The sequence below is a fragment of the Pleurodeles waltl genome, chromosome 4_2, assembly GCF_031143425.1.
Source record: "Pleurodeles waltl isolate 20211129_DDA chromosome 4_2, aPleWal1.hap1.20221129, whole genome shotgun sequence".
Classification (NCBI taxonomy): Eukaryota; Metazoa; Chordata; class Amphibia; order Caudata; family Salamandridae; genus Pleurodeles; species Pleurodeles waltl.
The window spans coordinates 504,540,971-504,562,520 of NC_090443.1; the positions used below are offsets into that span (position 1 = coordinate 504,540,971).

The 21,550-nt window shown below is 46.0% G+C and overlaps 1 protein-coding gene across 4 annotated transcripts in view; it reads right to left on the bottom strand.

Annotated features, from left to right (window-relative positions):
• SUCO (SUN domain containing ossification factor) overlaps positions 1–21,550 on the bottom strand; it is a 481,248-nt gene that overhangs the window by 159,438 nt on the left and 300,260 nt on the right. For all 4 annotated transcript variants that reach the window (XM_069231978.1, XM_069231976.1, XM_069231977.1 and 1 more), the window contains one exon: positions 16,066–17,235. In XM_069231978.1, the coding sequence (XP_069088079.1) occupies positions 16,066–17,235 (1,170 nt within the window). The remainder of the gene's footprint in view (positions 1–16,065; positions 17,236–21,550) is intronic.

A 21,550-nucleotide genomic window follows, 5' to 3' on the forward strand; every position in this document is an offset into this window, starting at 1 on the left:
CTTTCATAGATTGATAGGTCAAGAAATGCTAGTTGGTTGTCACCTATGGTCATGGTGAAGTTCAGGAAAGGGCCGTTCTGACTGAATACCTCCGGAGCAATACAGCACCAAATGGACTGTTGGTCACCAATGCCCCACGTATATTCCTTGAAGATCTAGAATTTAGAAAGGATTGGGCTTTGATAGCATGGAAGTGTACTAGAGATTGGCTCATCCTGATCATAAAAACAGCGACAAGGTTATCCGAGGCACTCCTAATTCAGATAAAAACGAGTGAGAATAACCTTAAATCAGGGATGAGCATTCTCTCCTTTAAAAAGAAACTAGAGGAGGTTAACAAAAATATGAACGAGCATAAGGAATATCTCACTCAGCGAAAGATTTCTAAATTCCAAAAAGATCTCGATCGGTTCTCCCACGAGAAGATATACCCTTATACCAAATCGGATTATGTAGCGAAAACTAACAACATATCCGACACCTCATCTGGTGGTAACACCAGTTCAGATAATGATAGTTCATCATCAGACAATTTGCGGCAACGTCGCGGACGACGTGGGCAACGCCGGGGAAGGTGGAATCACCCACCTATGTTACCCCCCTGCCCTCCATACCATAATCAACAATGGGGTTGGCCTTCCCAATATGGACTCCCACCTCAATACCAGGCGCCCTTTTTCCAACACCCTGCACAATGGTCTTTTCCTGAGCCACCGCAGCCTTTTTTAGACAGAGGCAACGGGAGGGGAAAAGGAAAAAGGAAAGAGGTACATTGGAGGCCAAGAGAGGACACCCCAGAGAATACTGCACAAAGGGAACCCCTCCCAGGGACAAGCAAAACACTGTAACGAGCCTGACGGATAATCAAACAGATAACATTATCAATCTGAGTAACCGGGTTCTGAGTGAAATTGAAACTAAGGCACTAAACAAGGGCTTAAACTTTGTGCCCACGCCCAAAATTGACTTATTTAAAACCCGAACAGAACTAGCGGGTTTGTTTCGAAAGATACGCTTGAAAACGTTCTTCTTGGAGAAAACATTACGAGGCTTCAGACAAAAACACTGGCCTACGCCCAAAGTCCACCTTCTGCCCAACTACGGGACAGATGCCCCCCGAGGTCCTGGCTTTTGAGAAATCAGTATCCCTAAAAGTCAACGCACTTACTGGGACCACCAAAAAAACATACCAGAATATGAGTACGGCCGAGCTTTCAGCTCTGAAAGGCCTGACATCTGACCCCACGATAATCATTAAACCAGCAGACAAAGGGGGAGCAACGGTAATTTCTCCACTTAAAATGTATAGAGATGAGTGCGAACGTCTGTTGGGTAACACCCACCATTATAAACGCTTATCTCGAGACCCCACACCTGATATTCAAGATGAAATTTCCTTTTTCGTGATTAAGGGCTTAGAGAACGACTGGATTACTCGACATGAGGCAGACTTCCTGATACAGGCTAACCCTAGGATTCCCTACTTTTATATTCTCCCTAAAATGCATAAAGGGAAAATTCCCCCACCAGGGAGACCTATTGTATCCGGGATCGGATCGGTTCTAGAACCCCTGTCTCAATTTGTGGATTTCTTCCTTCAGCCATTGGTCAGAAGAATTCCTACTTACCTAAAAGACACGACGGATGTGTTAGTCTTATTAGACTCTGTGGCTTTTGACACAACTAGAGAACTGTTGATCACCCTGGATGTAGAATCCCTATACACCAACATTCCCCAGGAGGCCACTCTGCAGGTCATTAGCGACCTTTTGGAAGCCAATAGAGGAGAGTCACGTACACCGCCTGACTTCATACTTGACTTGGCACATTTGGCTCTCACAAGGAACTACTTCAAGTTTGAGGATAACTTTTTCCTGCAAATACAGGGTACATCTATGGGTAGCACTTTCGCACCTAGCCTAGCATGTCTCTATGTTGATCACTTTGAGAGACAGGTAGTCAACCACGATGACAACCCGTTTTCCCAGCAGATTAAACTCTGGAAACGATATATAGATGACATTCTATTGGTCTGGACAGGAACTAGAGATGAGGCGATGAATTTTGTAAATTGGTTAAATACAGCTAACCCTTTCCTGAACTTCACCATGACCATAGGTGACAACCAACTAGCATTTCTTGACCTATCAATCTATGAAAGCAATGGGGCCCTAGCCACAGAGGTCTATTATAAACCCACAGATCGGAATAACCTGCTCCAATTCAAAAGCTTCCACCCAAGGTCCCTGAGGGAGAATCTCCCGGTTGGTCAATTCTTACGTCTACGACGGAATTGTTCCACCCTCACAAACTACCGTAAACACGCTGAGAAATTGGTTAGTAAGCTGCAAACCAAGGATTATCCCACACATCTGGTGAAGAGAGCATACAAAAGAGCGGGGAATAATAATAGGGACCAACTACTACAACCACGCACTAGGACGTCTGACACTGAACAAATTGTGTGTGTGACTACCTTTAATCCACTATCCAATAAGATTCAGAAAATCATCAATGATGAGTGGAAAATCCTTATATCTGGTGGTTTACCTTTTCAGCAGCCACTACATGCGTTTAAAAGAGCCACAAACATACGGGACATGGTTGTCCACACAAGACCCAAAGAAGAAAAAAACAATTCCCTGACGACACTAACCACACTATGGGGCCTCCCACCACCAAGAGGACACTACCCATGTGGCAACTGCAGTGTCTGCTGTTTCACCAAAAAGTCAACCACAATAGACCTAGACCTCAAGACTCCATGGGCTCAAAGATCCCTAACCAACTGTAACAGCAAAAACGTGATATATTTGATTAGATGCCCCTGTAACCTTAAATACGTGGGAATGACATCTAGAAAGGTCGCCACGAGAATCTGTGAACATAGGAGTACGATCCGTTGTAAACGAGAGGCTACTAAATTGACTAACCACTTCCTTCTGGAAAAACATTCGGCAGATGACTTACACTGGACGGTCATTGAGCAACTATCTCCATCGTCCTCCAATATGACACAGAGATTGCTCCAGGCCGAACAACGTTGGGTCTGGAGATTACACACGGACACCAATGGTCTTAATGATGAGATCCCTTGGTTCACACTCAATAAATGATTTCTCTGACTAATTTATGAGTCCTCCCTTCCGTCCGCTTCTGCTCTATCTTTTTCTTCCCCTTCCCCCCCCCCCCCCCCGGTTGCATTTCTTCTACAATATCCCTTCTCCCTCCTCCCTTTCTTTCGTTTCCCCCCCCCCTTTTTTTCCCCCCACCCTCTCCTTCCTTTTCTTTATCCTTCCCCTCGTTTTTCCTCGTTTTTTCTTTCTTTCTTAGCCCTTTGGGCTACGGGACCGCTGGGAACTACATTTCCCAGCGGCCACTGTAAACGCGAGCCTTCCGCTGGTGGCGCTCGGGCCGGAATCTTCCGGCTCGGGCCCCACCCTTGCACTCGCCCGCATTCATGCCGGCGCCCCAGCACTGCTGGGGCGCCCGCGGGTGCGGCTAAGCACATCGCGCCATCAACCTAAAGAGGCCCGCCTTTGAACTCGATCACATTCATGCCGGCGCCCCGGCTTGGCCGGTGCGCCCGCCATTACGGCAATCATATCGAGGCTAGTAACGCAAAGAGGCCCGCGGCGGTGATTAACATTAATTGAACTCCAATTTACGCGCTAACAGGGCGCACCTGGAATTTCTTACAGCCATAAATAGACCGTTCTCCCTCAGCCACTTGTCACAAGCGGTCCAAGGAGAGGACGAAGTAGGCGCACGGCGAGCGTCCCCTTTGATGTAGTGAGTGGCATACCGGATCACAGGCAACACAGATAAGCCCTTATTGCTTTTAATCTTACTTTTTTTGTCTATAGTCACTTCGGTTTCTCTTAACCAGTATTTTTCTACCAGCAATAGTGGGTTCCTACTGGGAACTTGCTTTTTTCCCCCCCCCTATCGCTCCCTCTGTATCTATTCTGCCTACTTCTGTTCCTCTCCTCACTTCGTCCTTATGTTCATCTCTATCCCTTAGTGTGTGACTATAAGGGGACACTCCCCCTCCTGGATACCAGAGGCTAGCTGCCTCTAAGAAAAGGGTAAGAACTATAATTCCCTGCAGTGATAGGACTGTCCACTTGTGTAGATATACCCACTCAGTCACTCCACGCATGTATTTTACCTTTTTTGAACATATGTGTTTCGTGCATGAATGCATCCCCTTGACACGTGTGTAGTCGGTTGGTTTTGCAGTGCTGTGTGCCACCAGAGTGCTAATTAATTGTTTTTCTCCCCATAGGCCGCCTCAAGGTAATTCCTTGGGTAATGTAGATCATTCTTTTTTCATTTTCTCACTCTTTGATTTCCCCATAGAGTATTTTCCTCCAACGTGAGACGTAGGGATCCTAGGCCCTGACGAATGCCCCGAGACCTTCATTGGCTCACTTTTGAGGGCAGAAACATGTTGGCTAGTAATTAGTTAGGTGACCCTGTGAGTCCTTGTCCTCACAGAGGTGTCCCAACCCCCCTTTTTTAACTACACCAGACAGACACCACCATTAAATTTGTTGCTCTTCACAGGTGTCTGCTTAGGTGTTTTTAGTTTTTCAGTAGATTAGCTGGATCCCGATCTTTCCAGAAACAAGTTTATTTACGCACTCCCTCCTGTTCCTTTAACAGTGAGGTTGAGTCCGCCCAGGTGGCAATGTCCTACCTGGGTGGGTCTAGGTGGTCAAATGATGAAGCATGACACTATATAGTGTGTGAGACCACCTAGTCCGTAAAAGGAAATTCCCTTCTTCCCACCCCTCGCTGTTCCACTCGGTAATTTCCAACTGACATTCCACTGACGTTACCCTTCCAAATAGGAATACATACAACCTAGGACTACGCTAATATCCGCGACGTCCGCTTCTAGAGAACCCCGTACTTTCGTGTGTACTTTGAATTATAGGGAGCTAAGTACGGAGTGTTCCTCCATAGTTATCCCCCCTCCTCCCTCTTCCTCTCTCCATGTGTAATGATAGTTGAGCAGCTGCTAGCTGCGAGAGTCCCCCCCCCTCTAGTGAGTAATTATTGCTCCTTTGTCCAGGACCACACACCAACACTAAGGTTGTTTGTCCTCTTCCCTCTCTTTTCCCCTCTCCCCCTACTGCCTCATATCGGTGCTCTTTCTTCCCCAGTATGGCGGAAGGACTCTCCTTCAGTGATGAGGATCTGACAGCCATTCTGTCGGCCCCCTCACTTCTTGGTGATACCACCCTCTCCAAGAGTTTGTCCCAGTTGGGCGACTGGGATACACTAGTAGAACTAAAACGATCTCATGTCAAAACTATTCTCCACGGGGCCGTTCTGACTGAATACCTCCGGAGCAATACAGCACCAAATGGACTGTTGGTCACCAATGCCCCACGTATATTCCTTGAAGATCTAGAATTTAGAAAGGATTGGGCTTTGATAGCATGGAAGTGTACTAGAGATTGGCTCATCCTGATCATAAAAACAGCGACAAGGTTATCCGAGGCACTCCTAATTCAGATAAAAACGAGTGAGAATAACCTTAAATCAGGGATGAGCATTCTCTCCTTTAAAAAGAAACTAGAGGAGGTTAACAAAAATATGAACGAGCATAAGGAATATCTCACTCAGCGAAAGATTTCTAAATTCCAAAAAGATCTCGATCGGTTCTCCCACGAGAAGATATACCCTTATACCAAATCGGATTATGTAGCGAAAACTAACAACATATCCGACACCTCATCTGGTGGTAACACCAGTTCAGATAATGATAGTTCATCATCAGACAATTTGCGGCAACGTCGCGGACGACGTGGGCAACGCCGGGGAAGGTGGAATCACCCACCTATGTTACCCCCCTGCCCTCCATACCATAATCAACAATGGGGTTGGCCTTCCCAATATGGACTCCCACCTCAATACCAGGCGCCCTTTTTCCAACACCCTGCACAATGGTCTTTTCCTGAGCCACCGCAGCCTTTTTTAGACAGAGGCAACGGGAGGGGAAAAGGAAAAAGGAAAGAGGTACATTGGAGGCCAAGAGAGGACACCCCAGAGAATACTGCACAAAGGGAACCCCTCCCAGGGACAAGCAAAACACTGTAACGAGCCTGACGGATAATCAAACAGATAACATTATCAATCTGAGTAACCGGGTTCTGAGTGAAATTGAAACTAAGGCACTAAACAAGGGCTTAAACTTTGTGCCCACGCCCAAAATTGACTTATTTAAAACCCGAACAGAACTAGCGGGTTTGTTTCGAAAGATACGCTTGAAAACGTTCTTCTTGGAGAAACATTACGAGGCTTCAGACAAAAACACTGGCCTACGCCCAAAGTCCACCTTCTGCCCAACTACGGGACAGATGCCCCCCGAGGTCCTGGCTTTTGAGAAATCAGTATCCCTAAAAGTCAACGCACTTACTGGGACCACCAAAAAAACATACCAGAATATGAGTACGGCCGAGCTTTCAGCTCTGAAAGGCCTGACATCTGACCCCACGATAATCATTAAACCAGCAGACAAAGGGGAGCAACGGTAATTTCTCCACTTAAAATGTATAGAGATGAGTGCGAACGTCTGTTGGGTAACACCCACCATTATAAACGCTTATCTCGAGACCCCACACCTGATATTCAAGATGAAATTTCCTTTTTCGTGATTAAGGGCTTAGAGAACGACTGGATTACTCGACATGAGGCAGACTTCCTGATACAGGCTAACCCTAGGATTCCCTACTTTTATATTCTCCCTAAAATGCATAAAGGGAAAATTCCCCCACCAGGGAGACCTATTGTATCCGGGATCGGATCGGTTCTAGAACCCCTGTCTCAATTTGTGGATTTCTTCCTTCAGCCATTGGTCAGAAGAATTCCTACTTACCTAAAAGACACGACGGATGTGTTAGTCTTATTAGACTCTGTGGCTTTTGACACAACTAGAGAACTGTTGATCACCCTGGATGTAGAATCCCTATACACCAACATTCCCCAGGAGGCCACTCTGCAGGTCATTAGCGACCTTTTGGAAGCCAATAGAGGAGAGTCACGTACACCGCCTGACTTCATACTTGACTTGGCACATTTGGCTCTCACAAGGAACTACTTCAAGTTTGAGGATAACTTTTTCCTGCAAATACAGGGTACATCTATGGGTAGCACTTTCGCACCTAGCCTAGCATGTCTCTATGTTGATCACTTTGAGAGACAGGTAGTCAACCACGATGACAACCCGTTTTCCCAGCAGATTAAACTCTGGAAACGATATATAGATGACATTCTATTGGTCTGGACAGGAACTAGAGATGAGGCGATGAATTTTGTAAATTGGTTAAATACAGCTAACCCTTTCCTGAACTTCACCATGACCATAGGTGACAACCAACTAGCATTTCTTGACCTATCAATCTATGAAAGCAATGGGGCCCTAGCCACAGAGGTCTATTATAAACCCACAGATCGGAATAACCTGCTCCAATTCAAAAGCTTCCACCCAAGGTCCCTGAGGGAGAATCTCCCGGTTGGTCAATTCTTACGTCTACGACGGAATTGTTCCACCCTCACAAACTACCGTAAACACGCTGAGAAATTGGTTAGTAAGCTGCAAACCAAGGATTATCCCACACATCTGGTGAAGAGAGCATACAAAAGAGCGGGGAATAATAATAGGGACCAACTACTACAACCACGCACTAGGACGTCTGACACTGAACAAATTGTGTGTGTGACTACCTTTAATCCACTATCCAATAAGATTCAGAAAATCATCAATGATGAGTGGAAAATCCTTATATCTGGTGGTTTACCTTTTCAGCAGCCACTACATGCGTTTAAAAGAGCCACAAACATACGGGACATGGTTGTCCACACAAGACCCAAAGAAGAAAAAAACAATTCCCTGACGACACTAACCACACTATGGGGCCTCCCACCACCAAGAGGACACTACCCATGTGGCAACTGCAGTGTCTGCTGTTTCACCAAAAAGTCAACCACAATAGACCTAGACCTTAAGACTCCATGGGCTCAAAGATCCCTAACCAACTGTAACAGCAAAAACGTGATATATTTGATTAGATGCCCCTGTAACCTTAAATACGTGGGAATGACATCTAGAAAGGTCGCCACGAGAATCTGTGAACATAGGAGTACGATCCGTTGTAAACGAGAGGCTACTAAATTGACTAACCACTTCCTTCTGGAAAAACATTCGGCAGATGACTTACACTGGACGGTCATTGAGCAACTATCTCCATCGTCCTCCAATATGACACAGAGATTGCTCCAGGCCGAACAACGTTGGGTCTGGAGATTACACACGGACACCAATGGTCTTAATGATGAGATCCCTTGGTTCACACTCAATAAATGATTTCTCTGACTAATTTATGAGTCCTCCCTTCCGTCCGCTTCTGCTCTATCTTTTTCTTCCCCTTCCCCCCCCCCCCCCCCCGGTTGCATTTCTTCTACAATATCCCTTCTCCCTCCTCCCTTTCTTTCGTTTCCCCCCCCTCTTTTTTTCCCCCCACCCTCTCCTTCCTTTTCTTTATCCTTCCCCTCGTTTTTCCTCGTTTTTTCTTTCTTTCTTAGCCCTTTGGGCTACGGGACCGCTGGGAACTACATTTCCCAGCGGCCACTGTAAACGCGAGCCTTCCGCTGGTGGCGCTCGGGCCGGAATCTTCCGGCTCGGGCCCCACCCTTGCACTCGCCCGCATTCATGCCGGCGCCCCAGCACTGCTGGGGCGCCCGCGGGTGCGGCTAAGCACATCGCGCCATCAACCTAAAGAGGCCCGCCTTTGAACTCGATCACATTCATGCCGGCGCCCCGGCTTGGCCGGTGCGCCCGCCATTACGGCAATCATATCGAGGCTAGTAACGCAAAGAGGCCCGCGGCGGTGATTAACATTAATTGAACTCCAATTTACGCGCTAACAGGGCGCACCTGGAATTTCTTACAGCCATAAATAGACCGTTCTCCCTCAGCCACTTGTCACAAGCGGTCCAAGGAGAGGACGAAGTAGGCGCACGGCGAGCGTCCCCTTTGATGTAGTGAGTGGCATACCGGATCACAGGCAACACAGATAAGCCCTTATTGCTTTTAATCTTACTTTTTTTGTCTATAGTCACTTCGGTTTCTCTTAACCAGTATTTTTCTACCAGCAATAGTGGGTTCCTACTGGGAACTTGCTTTTTTCCCCCCCCCCTATCGCTCCCTCTGTATCTATTCTGCCTACTTCTGTTCCTCTCCTCACTTCGTCCTTATGTTCATCTCTATCCCTTAGTGTGTGACTATAAGGGGACACTCCCCCTCCTGGATACCAGAGGCTAGCTGCCTCTAAGAAAAGGGTAAGAACTATAATTCCCTGCAGTGATAGGACTGTCCACTTGTGTAGATATACCCACTCAGTCACTCCACGCATGTATTTTACCTTTTTTGAACATATGTGTTTCGTGCATGAATGCATCCCCTTGACACGTGTGTAGTCGGTTGGTTTTGCAGTGCTGTGTGCCACCAGAGTGCTAATTAATTGTTTTTCTCCCCATAGGCCGCCTCAAGGTAATTCCTTGGGTAATGTAGATCATTCTTTTTTCATTTTCTCACTCTTTGATTTCCCCATAGAGTATTTTCCTCCAACGTGAGACGTAGGGATCCTAGGCCCTGACGAATGCCCCGAGACCTTCATTGGCTCACTTTTGAGGGCAGAAACATGTTGGCTAGTAATTAGTTAGGTGACCCTGTGAGTCCTTGTCCTCACAGAGGTGTCCCAACCCCCCTTTTTTAACTACACCAGACAGACACCACCATTAAATTTGTTGCTCTTCACAGGTGTCTGCTTAGGTGTTTTTAGTTTTTCAGTAGATTAGCTGGATCCCGATCTTTCCAGAAACAAGTTTATTTACGCACTCCCTCCTGTTCCTTTAACAGTGAGGTTCAGTCCGCCCAGGTGGCAATGTCCTACCTGGGTGGGTCTAGGTGGTCAAATGATGAAGCATGACACTATATAGTGTGTGAGACCACCTAGTCCGTAAAAGGAAATTCCCTTCTTCCCACCCCTCGCTGTTCCACTCGGTAATTTCCAACTGACATTCCACTGACGTTACCCTTCCAAATAGGAATACATACAACCTAGGACTACGCTAATATCCGCGACGTCCGCTTCTAGAGAACCCCGTACTTTCGTGTGTACTTTGAATTATAGGGAGCTAAGTACGGAGTGTTCCTCCATAGTTATCCCCCCTCCTCCCTCTTCCTCTCTCCATGTGTAATGATAGTTGAGCAGCTGCTAGCTGCAAGAGTCCCCCCCCCTCTAGTGAGTAATTATTGCTCCTTTGTCCAGGACCACACACCAACACTAAGGTTGTTTGTCCTCTTCCCTCTCTTTTCCCCTCTCCCCCTACTGCCTCATATCGGTGCTCTTTCTTCCCCAGTATGGCGGAAGGACTCTCCTTCAGTGATGAGGATCTGACAGCCATTCTGTCGGCCCCCTCACTTCTTGGTGATACCACCCTCTCCAAGAGTTTGTCCCAGTTGGGCGACTGGGATACACTAGTAGAACTAAAACGATCTCATGTCAAAACTATTCTCCACGGGGCCGTTCTGACTGAATACCTCCGGAGCAATACAGCACCAAATGGACTGTTGGTCACCAATGCCCCACGTATATTCCTTGAAGATCTAGAATTTAGAAAGGATTGGGCTTTGATAGCATGGAAGTGTACTAGAGATTGGCTCATCCTGATCATAAAAACAGCGACAAGGTTATCCGAGGCACTCCTAATTCAGATAAAAACGAGTGAGAATAACCTTAAATCAGGGATGAGCATTCTCTCCTTTAAAAAGAAACTAGAGGAGGTTAACAAAAATATGAACGAGCATAAGGAATATCTCACTCAGCGAAAGATTTCTAAATTCCAAAAAGATCTCGATCGGTTCTCCCACGAGAAGATATACCCTTATACCAAATCGGATTATGTAGCGAAAACTAACAACATATCCGACACCTCATCTGGTGGTAACACCAGTTCAGATAATGATAGTTCATCATCAGACAATTTGCGGCAACGTCGCGGACGACGTGGGCAACGCCGGGGAAGGTGGAATCACCCACCTATGTTACCCCCCTGCCCTCCATACCATAATCAACAATGGGGTTGGCCTTCCCAATATGGACTCCCACCTCAATACCAGGCGCCCTTTTTCCAACACCCTGCACAATGGTCTTTTCCTGAGCCACCGCAGCCTTTTTTAGACAGAGGCAACGGGAGGGGAAAAGGAAAAAGGAAAGAGGTACATTGGAGGCCAAGAGAGGACACCCCAGAGAATACTGCACAAAGGGAACCCCTCCCAGGGACAAGCAAAACACTGTAACGAGCCTGACGGATAATCAAACAGATAACATTATCAATCTGAGTAACCGGGTTCTGAGTGAAATTGAAACTAAGGCACTAAACAAGGGCTTAAACTTTGTGCCCACGCCCAAAATTGACTTATTTAAAACCCGAACAGAACTAGCGGGTTTGTTTCGAAAGATACGCTTGAAAACGTTCTTCTTGGAGAAACATTACGAGGCTTCAGACAAAAACACTGGCCTACGCCCAAAGTCCACCTTCTGCCCAACTACGGGACAGATGCCCCCCGAGGTCCTGGCTTTTGAGAAATCAGTATCCCTAAAAGTCAACGCACTTACTGGGACCACCAAAAAAACATACCAGAATATGAGTACGGCCGAGCTTTCAGCTCTGAAAGGCCTGACATCTGACCCCACGATAATCATTAAACCAGCAGACAAAGGGGGAGCAACGGTAATTTCTCCACTTAAAATGTATAGAGATGAGTGCGAACGTCTGTTGGGTAACACCCACCATTATAAACGCTTATCTCGAGACCCCACACCTGATATTCAAGATGAAATTTCCTTTTTCGTGATTAAGGGCTTAGAGAACGACTGGATTACTCGACATGAGGCAGACTTCCTGATACAGGCTAACCCTAGGATTCCCTACTTTTATATTCTCCCTAAAATGCATAAAGGGAAAATTCCCCCACCAGGGAGACCTATTGTATCCGGGATCGGATCGGTTCTAGAACCCCTGTCTCAATTTGTGGATTTCTTCCTTCAGCCATTGGTCAGAAGAATTCCTACTTACCTAAAAGACACGACGGATGTGTTAGTCTTATTAGACTCTGTGGCTTTTGACACAACTAGAGAACTGTTGATCACCCTGGATGTAGAATCCCTATACACCAACATTCCCCAGGAGGCCACTCTGCAGGTCATTAGCGACCTTTTGGAAGCCAATAGAGGAGAGTCACGTACACCGCCTGACTTCATACTTGACTTGGCACATTTGGCTCTCACAAGGAACTACTTCAAGTTTGAGGATAACTTTTTCCTGCAAATACAGGGTACATCTATGGGTAGCACTTTCGCACCTAGCCTAGCATATCTCTATGTTGATCACTTTGAGAGACAGGTAGTCAACCACGATGACAACCCGTTTTCCCAGCAGATTAAACTCTGGAAACGATATATAGATGACATTCTATTGGTCTGGACAGGAACTAGAGATGAGGCGATGAATTTTGTAAATTGGTTAAATACAGCTAACCCTTTCCTGAACTTCACCATGACCATAGGTGACAACCAACTAGCATTTCTTGACCTATCAATCTATGAAAGCAATGGGGCCCTAGCCACAGAGGTCTATTATAAACCCACAGATCGGAATAACCTGCTCCAATTCAAAAGCTTCCACCCAAGGTCCCTGAGGGAGAATCTCCCGGTTGGTCAATTCTTACGTCTACGACGGAATTGTTCCACCCTCACAAACTACCGTAAACACGCTGAGAAATTGGTTAGTAAGCTGCAAACCAAGGATTATCCCACACATCTGGTGAAGAGAGCATACAAAAGAGCGGGGAATAATAATAGGGACCAACTACTACAACCACGCACTAGGACGTCTGACACTGAACAAATTGTGTGTGTGACTACCTTTAATCCACTATCCAATAAGATTCAGAAAATCATCAATGATGAGTGGAAAATCCTTATATCTGGTGGTTTACCTTTTCAGCAGCCACTACATGCGTTTAAAAGAGCCACAAACATACGGGACATGGTTGTCCACACAAGACCCAAAGAAGAAAAAAACAATTCCCTGACGACACTAACCACACTATGGGGCCTCCCACCACCAAGAGGACACTACCCATGTGGCAACTGCAGTGTCTGCTGTTTCACCAAAAAGTCAACCACAATAGACCTAGACCTTAAGACTCCATGGGCTCAAAGATCCCTAACCAACTGTAACAGCAAAAACGTGATATATTTGATTAGATGCCCCTGTAACCTTAAATACGTGGGAATGACATCTAGAAAGGTCGCCACGAGAATCTGTGAACATAGGAGTACGATCCGTTGTAAACGAGAGGCTACTAAATTGACTAACCACTTCCTTCTGGAAAAACATTCGGCAGATGACTTACACTGGACGGTCATTGAGCAACTATCTCCATCGTCCTCCAATATGACACAGAGATTGCTCCAGGCCGAACAACGTTGGGTCTGGAGATTACACACGGACACCAATGGTCTTAATGATGAGATCCCTTGGTTCACACTCAATAAATGATTTCTCTGACTAATTTATGAGTCCTCCCTTCCGTCCGCTTCTGCTCTATCTTTTTCTTCCCCTTCCCCCCCCCCCCCCCCCCCCCCCCGGTTGCATTTCTTCTACAATATCCCTTCTCCCTCCTCCCTTTCTTTCGTTTCCCCCCCCTCTTTTTTCCCCCCCACCCTCTCCTTCCTTTTCTTTATCCTTCCCCTCGTTTTTCCTCGTTTTTTCTTTCTTTCTTAGCCCTTTGGGCTACGGGACCGCTGGGAACTACATTTCCCAGCGGCCACTGTAAACGCGAGCCTTCCGCTGGTGGCGCTCGGGCCGGAATCTTCCGGCTCGGGCCCCACCCTTGCACTCGCCCGCATTCATGCCGGCGCCCCAGCACTGCTGGGGCGCCCGCGGGTGCGGCTAAGCACATCGCGCCATCAACCTAAAGAGGCCCGCCTTTGAACTCGATCACATTCATGCCGGCGCCCCGGCTTGGCCGGTGCGCCCGCCATTACGGCAATCATATCGAGGCTAGTAACGCAAAGAGGCCCGCGGCGGTGATTAACATTAATTGAACTCCAATTTACGCGCTAACAGGGCGCACCTGGAATTTCTTACAGCCATAAATAGACCGTTCTCCCTCAGCCACTTGTCACAAGCGGTCCAAGGAGAGGACGAAGTAGGCGCACGGCGAGCGTCCCCTTTGATGTAGTGAGTGGCATACCGGATCACAGGCAACACAGATAAGCCCTTATTGCTTTTAATCTTACTTTTTTTGTCTATAGTCACTTCGGTTTCTCTTAACCAGTATTTTTCTACCAGCAATAGTGGGTTCCTACTGGGAACTTGCTTTTTTCCCCCCCCCTATCGCTCCCTCTGTATCTATTCTGCCTACTTCTGTTCCTCTCCTCACTTCGTCCTTATGTTCATCTCTATCCCTTAGTGTGTGACTATAAGGGGACACTCCCCCTCCTGGATACCAGAGGCTAGCTGCCTCTAAGAAAAGGGTAAGAACTATAATTCCCTGCAGTGATAGGACTGTCCACTTGTGTAGATATACCCACTCAGTCACTCCACGCATGTATTTTACCTTTTTTGAACATATGTGTTTCGTGCATGAATGCATCCCCTTGACACGTGTGTAGTCGGTTGGTTTTGCAGTGCTGTGTGCCACCAGAGTGCTAATTAATTGTTTTTCTCCCCATAGGCCGCCTCAAGGTAATTCCTTGGGTAATGTAGATCATTCTTTTTTCATTTTCTCACTCTTTGATTTCCCCATAGAGTATTTTCCTCCAACGTGAGACGTAGGGATCCTAGGCCCTGACGAATGCCCCCGAGACCTTCATTGGCTCACTTTTGAGGGCAGAAACATGTTGGCTAGTAATTAGTTAGGTGACCCTGTGAGTCCTTGTCCTCACAGAGGTGTCCCAACCCCCCTTTTTTAACTACACCAGACAGACACCACCATTAAATTTGTTGCTCTTCACAGGTGTCTGCTTAGGTGTTTTTAGTTTTTCAGTAGATTAGCTGGATCCCGATCTTTCCAGAAACAAGTTTATTTACGCACTCCCTCCTGTTCCTTTAACAGTGAGGTTGAGTCCGCCCAGGTGGCAATGTCCTACCTGGGTGGGTCTAGGTGGTCAAATGATGAAGCATGACACTATATAGTGTGTGAGACCACCTAGTCCGTAAAAGGAAATTCCCTTCTTCCCACCCCTCGCTGTTCCACTCGGTAATTTCCAACTGACATTCCACTGACGTTACCCTTCCAAATAGGAATACATACAACCTAGGACTACGCTAATATCCGCGACGTCCGCTTCTAGAGAACCCCGTACTTTCGTGTGTACTTTGAATATCAATACTCTCTTATCGGAGTGCTCCGTTACTTTGTATGTCTGTCTGACTGTCTCTCCTGGGTTCCTGCTAACCAGAACCCCAGTAGTTTTGCTCTGTTTTATCTGCTTCACAAGATGAGCAGATTTATTCAGGACCTTTAAGACCCTTGTGCTCTTAACCTATATTGAGAAGGAGTTACGCATCTGCACACATCCCATGCAAGATCAAGAGATAGCTAACCAACTCTTTTACACAGGGTGAGTTGATTGAAAACCGGAGATTATGCACTTCAGGAATCGTAGCAACAGATATTATCCACGCCTTATATGAGCAAATGCAGGTGGGGGTCAAAGGTCACACAGGCACCAATGCTCAGCAGGGCACTTCCTAACCAAATCTGTGGACCCCATCTCTCAAATGTGGTAAACAACTTAGCTGGTCACTGCTGTCCTGAACTCTACTCCTTTCTTTGGGCAATGTGTTTTAATTGACAGACTTCAATAATTAGCAACTGTAATAAAAAAAGTAATGCTTATTTCATCTGATTAACTTATTTATACAAATCAATAGTTACACATACTGATCTGGGCACACTGCACAGGTTTGCCTTACCTTTGACTGAGTTCTTCCAGGTATCGACTGCTAAGAGACATATTTACTTCCAAGGCTTTGATACGGTTATTAAGTCGCATGAAAACGGATTCCTTCTGGTTCGAACCATGCACCAGATTGCCATTGGCATACCCTAACTCAGTGGAATTCTGCAGCTCAGCATAAAAATCTGTAGCAGTTCTCTGCAATCCACCCAAAGCAGAGGCACTCAGGAGGGCTTCGTCAGTGGGTTGCTCATCCTCTTTAAAGCCCAGGGTTGGACTGGGTTCTGTTCCTTCAGTTAATGTTGGCTTAACTATCTCAGATACACTTACTTTTATTTCCACTATTTCCTTGTCTACTACAGTGGTAGGGAGCGCCGGTGAATGGACTGCCTGTGTAGATTTTATGGGCAGTGCAGAACCTGTAACCTCGTAAGTTTCTGTATCTATTACATTGCTCACAGTAAATGTCTCTGAACTCATAGTTGTTGTCTCTACAGGAAGAGGAGTCTCAGTCTTTTCCTTTTTATGTGGATCCTCCAAAGTTGATTCTGGAGTTTGCTCCTCTGTCTGCTCAGCTTTGAACTTGGTGATGTCAGATGAGGTTGTGGTAGACACAGTTTTTTCTTCAGAAGTGAGCTCAAGGAAGTCTGACTGAGACACCATTTGAGGGTAACTAGGTTCCAACTCAATTGCCTGCAGGGATTTGGTAACAGAAGATTCAATGTGCAAACTATCAGGAAGACTAACAGTATTTAAATCATGTGATTGTTTAATCACTTTGCTGACCAAATCCTCAAGTGTGGGTGACTCTACAACATTAGCAGGGATCTCCTCCGTTGGAACTGCTAACGGCTGATGAGTGGCTAGATAGCCATTATCCCGGTTCCGCTCAACCATTTTGCTGTGCTGACGGTGAAGGGCCATAGAAACAGAACACCATTTGTAGAGAAACTCTGAAAAGCTGGAGAGACAGCAGATGGTCATCAATTCACTGCAGTAAATTTGTGTTTCAGACTCAAACCATGCCAGCTTGTCCTCCTCCTGATCATCATTGCCCAGTAAAGTCACAGTAGACTGGCGTGGCTCCTCTTCTTCTTCTTGGACCAGCTGAACAATGAGGTTTTCTTCAGCTTTATCTGGCTCAGGTTGTTCTTTATTTGGGAGGGCAACCTCGCTGGATGGCAACCTACAATTAAAGGAAAGTTTTGAAAAGGAAACACTGAGTATAGATGCAGAAACTGAGGTTAGTGAGCAAATAACGTATTCACCCTTGCTGACTGCAGTAAAGCTCAAATGGATATCTGGCTGCAGTTAGTACTAACTTCATGGACAATTATTTACAGTTAAAAATAACTATCAACTTACATCAATGGGAACCAGAAGCCAAAGGATAATAATCTCAAATGGGCCGCATAACTTATGGCTACTTTAGTAGGCAGTCATTTCTATCCAACATCACAAACAGTAAACTTGTTGTTGGGTGCTTTTGAGAGCACGATTTTACAGAGTACAACAGAATCCCTTTCTGAGTTGCAAATGCAACACATCGTATTTAAGACTTAATAAAACATTAAGAAAAACTATGCTTAACAAAAATAAAACTCAAGTATAATCCTTTATAACAGCTACTACAGGCTCTCTCAGAATAGGCTCTGAGGCACAAAATCACAAATTCTTTTTACATCTTTTTTTATTGGCATTTAGTATTTTTTTTAAAACATTTACAGGTACAATTTTCAGCTTACATTGCATTTTGCACATTCGTCATACATCAGATTATGTACCTTAATGTTGCACACAATTACAGCTGATGTGCCCAGGGTAAATTTGTGTCTTGGCAAGTAATTAGCATGCTATTTAGGGACGTTGGTTGCAATTTAACTGCAACACATAAACTTTGATTTAATAACCATGAAACAACAAATTAAACAAAGATGGAGTTACCAAAAACTCTAACATTCCCTGCGCGCGACACCTGTGTCAAGAGAAGCAATGCGCCAGTGGAGAAATGTGTTAATGTGCTAACAGGGGCACAGATCTAAGCCAGAGTGCTCATAATGGGCTATGCCTACCAGGAGCAACCCGTGGTGTGTGTTGAGGCAGCAATAGTGAGAGGCTGGGGGGTGATGCTAGTCTGTGTTCATGCCTACATGCAGTTCCGCTAGCAACCTGTCCCAACGGGCAGAGATAGGGTTTGAGTAGGCCCATTGTGCCCTTTCTATTCAAAGCCGTGATCTCAGCTTGTGCCCAAGCCTCCATGGAGAGTATCCAAGCAGAGAGGAGGCGGTTGAGGAGACTACCACCTGCGGGTGATTAGGCATTTGGCCAGAACAAGGGCCAAGTCTATGAAGCACATCAATGCTTTGTTTTTCTTTGTTCTGGGCATCAGTTCCAGTAAGTATATTTCCCAAGTGTATAGAGTGGTGTGGCCCATTCAGCGAACCAGGTGTGCTGTAATGCCTAGCCTGTATTATAAGAGTGACGGGCACGTCCAGAACATGTGTAGGAAGGCTGAGTCTGGGGTATAACATTGGGGACAGGCGGCATCAATGCAGTGGAAGAGATGTTTATTTAGTGGGAAGTGAGGTAGGCCCTGTGCAATACAAAATATTGGATAAGCTTGTAACAGGAGTTACAGGATACTACAGCAGGACATGCCAGCATAGCCTGCCACTCCTTGTATGTGCATGGATGGCCTAGTTCCATGTCCCAGTACTGACGCAACATGGACAGTGCGACAGTGGCATGTGCACGGGGAGAGGAAGCTAGCCATCATGTTAGGTGTATGCCTGTCCTATCACATGTAGGTACTGAATTGTGAGGTGCATGTTCTTGCAGTATGTCTCCCCAGCAGGTGACCAGGGTTCGGGTGAGTGACGCGTGCAGTAGGAATTGTCCTGGACGGAGCTTATAGTTTGCAACCAGTTCCTCAAGAACAAGAAAGGCATTGCCACAATACAAATCACCCATGTTACTAATCCTCGCCTCATTCCAGGAGTTTAATTCTACCTGTGAGGTCACCCTCCCTTCCCCATGGCATCCCAAGCAGAGGTAGTGCCAGAGCATAGGATGTATCCGAATCGGTTAGGAAGAGACTCCTACGGAAGCAACAACATGCAACTCACAGTAATAGAGGGTGAGGCCACAGCTCCCTGGAGAGCGGGTGGAACAAGTGTAGGATATGCGCAAGGATCCATGTGGGGAGAGTATGAGGTGGTATTTTCTAGATGGCAACCGGCACACCAATCGCAGGCCACCCATTGTAGCTGTGAGGCCAGGTAATACTGTTCAAAGTTCAATAACCCCAGTCCTCCTTGATCTGTTGGTAGATAGAGATTGGTGACAGCCACCCATAGAGTGAAACCGAGCAGAGCCCATTGCCAGTCCGTATGCCCCACTGCTGGGTCCATGCTCTGAGGGAGTGGGTTAATGGCTCCATTGCCAGGGAGATAAGTGGCAGGGACGGTGGACAGCCCTGATGCGTGCCTCTCTGGATCAGTATTGTTTCGGAGTCAAGGCTACCGTCTTCAGCCTTGTTGTGTCGTTAGTGTAGAGGAGTTTGATCAATCGTATAATTTGTGTTCCTATGCCATAACTTGAAAGGACCCTGAAAAATAGTACCACTCCCTTTTATAACAATGCCCCACCAGGGGAAGTTCCCAATATTTTAACGGAGATGGGTGAGGACTTAGAGAACATATGGGCAAATAACAGGCGTGAGACCCTCATCATATGGGGCGGAGATTTTAATGTCCATCCTTGCAAAGAATCTTCGGAGAAGGTATGTGGCTGGGACACTGAAAACACTGGGTTAAGGCCCCATTTTACTCATAGCACCCAAGGAGATGCAATGAACCTAATGATCCAAAAGTTTAATCTGTTGTTTGCAAACAAACTATTTTCGGAACCATTTCAGTTTAAACCAACCTTTAATGGAAGGGGTGCAGATACAGTGATTGATTACGTGTTAACTTCAACCCATCTTGCACATTACCTTACTAACTATACGTTATTCGACATTGCGATAAGCGATCACGTCCCTCAGAGTGAGAACCTTTCCCTAGCCCACCCCATAACGGTCAAACTCGATAAGGTCACAGTGGTAAATGATATTGAATTAGCCTCACGCAACGGATACACATTGCGATGGGCCCAAACGGATCCACAGACCTTCCTTAAGCAACTAATATGTGACCATAAACAAGCTATTATAGATTGCCTTAGCGAGAATATTGACCAAGGAAAGTGTCTAAGCGCCTTCTTTCAGATTACGCAAGGTGTAAAAGAAGCTCTCACAATTAGAACGGGAAAGGCAGGACAGAGAAGGGAAATGGGCTGGTTTGACTATGACTGCACGAAAGCACACAAGAGATTAAGAAAAGCTCTAAGTGCCCCAATAAGGTGCCAGACTGAAATACGCATGTACAGACAAGAATACAAAATAGCCATTAAAAAAAGGAAATGTATCTTGAAAGAAAATTTGTGGGAAACCTTACATGAAGCCAGCTGAACGAAGGACAATAATCTTTTCTGGAAAATAAACACTCCAATGCTGGGGGACAGACACTCCTAGGATGGAAATCGCAATTTCCAAAGAGCATTGGATTGCACATTTTTCAAAAATGTATTCTCACCCCAGCGACCAAGAGTCTCCAGAATTTTTTTAAGATTTAGTTGCCCAGGAAAGCCCATGCCCGACCGTAATACCTCAGTTCAGTTTAGAGGAAGTAGTGGAAGCCATACATTTAAGTAAAGCGGGGAAGGCTAATACGCAGCTATGGGGCCCCCTATTGACTCAGACACTGAGGGCATTCTGCACACAGGGCCTTCCAACATCATGGCGAGACTCTATTATCGTCCCTATATACAAAAGAGGCGACCGGCTGAACCCGGTTTGCTACAGGCCACTCTCTCTACTTGACACTTCAGCTAAAATAGCAGGGAGAATTATCTTGAATAGATTACAAAACATGGGCAGATGAAAAAGGTATTTTGTCTCCAGTACAATATGGCTTCCGTACAGGAATAGGAACGGTGGAACAGGGTTTGAACTTAAGCATCATAATTGGAAAGTACACAAGGACCAGAGAGAGAGTAATTTGTATTTGGCTTTTATAGATTTATCTTCAGCCTTTGATTGCGTACTACATGAGAAGTTATGGGATATCCTAAGTAGAATGGGGGTAGATTTTTCAATAATTCAGTTCATACGGGACCTCTATACAGGTTGCAAAGCAAGAGTAAGGTATGGGACAAGAGGGGAATGCACTAGGCCCTTTAGCATACATAGAGGAGTTCGCCAAGGTTGCGTACTCGCCCCGCTCTTGTTTGCACTATACATAAATAATTTAGAAACCAAACTGACAACTAGATGTAAAGATCTTCCTCAAATAGGCAATCGTGCCGTTCCGGTATTACTCTACGCAGATGATGCAGTTCTTATGGCCAGGACACCATTAGCCCTTCAAAAACTTTTAACTGCCTGCATAATATTTATGACA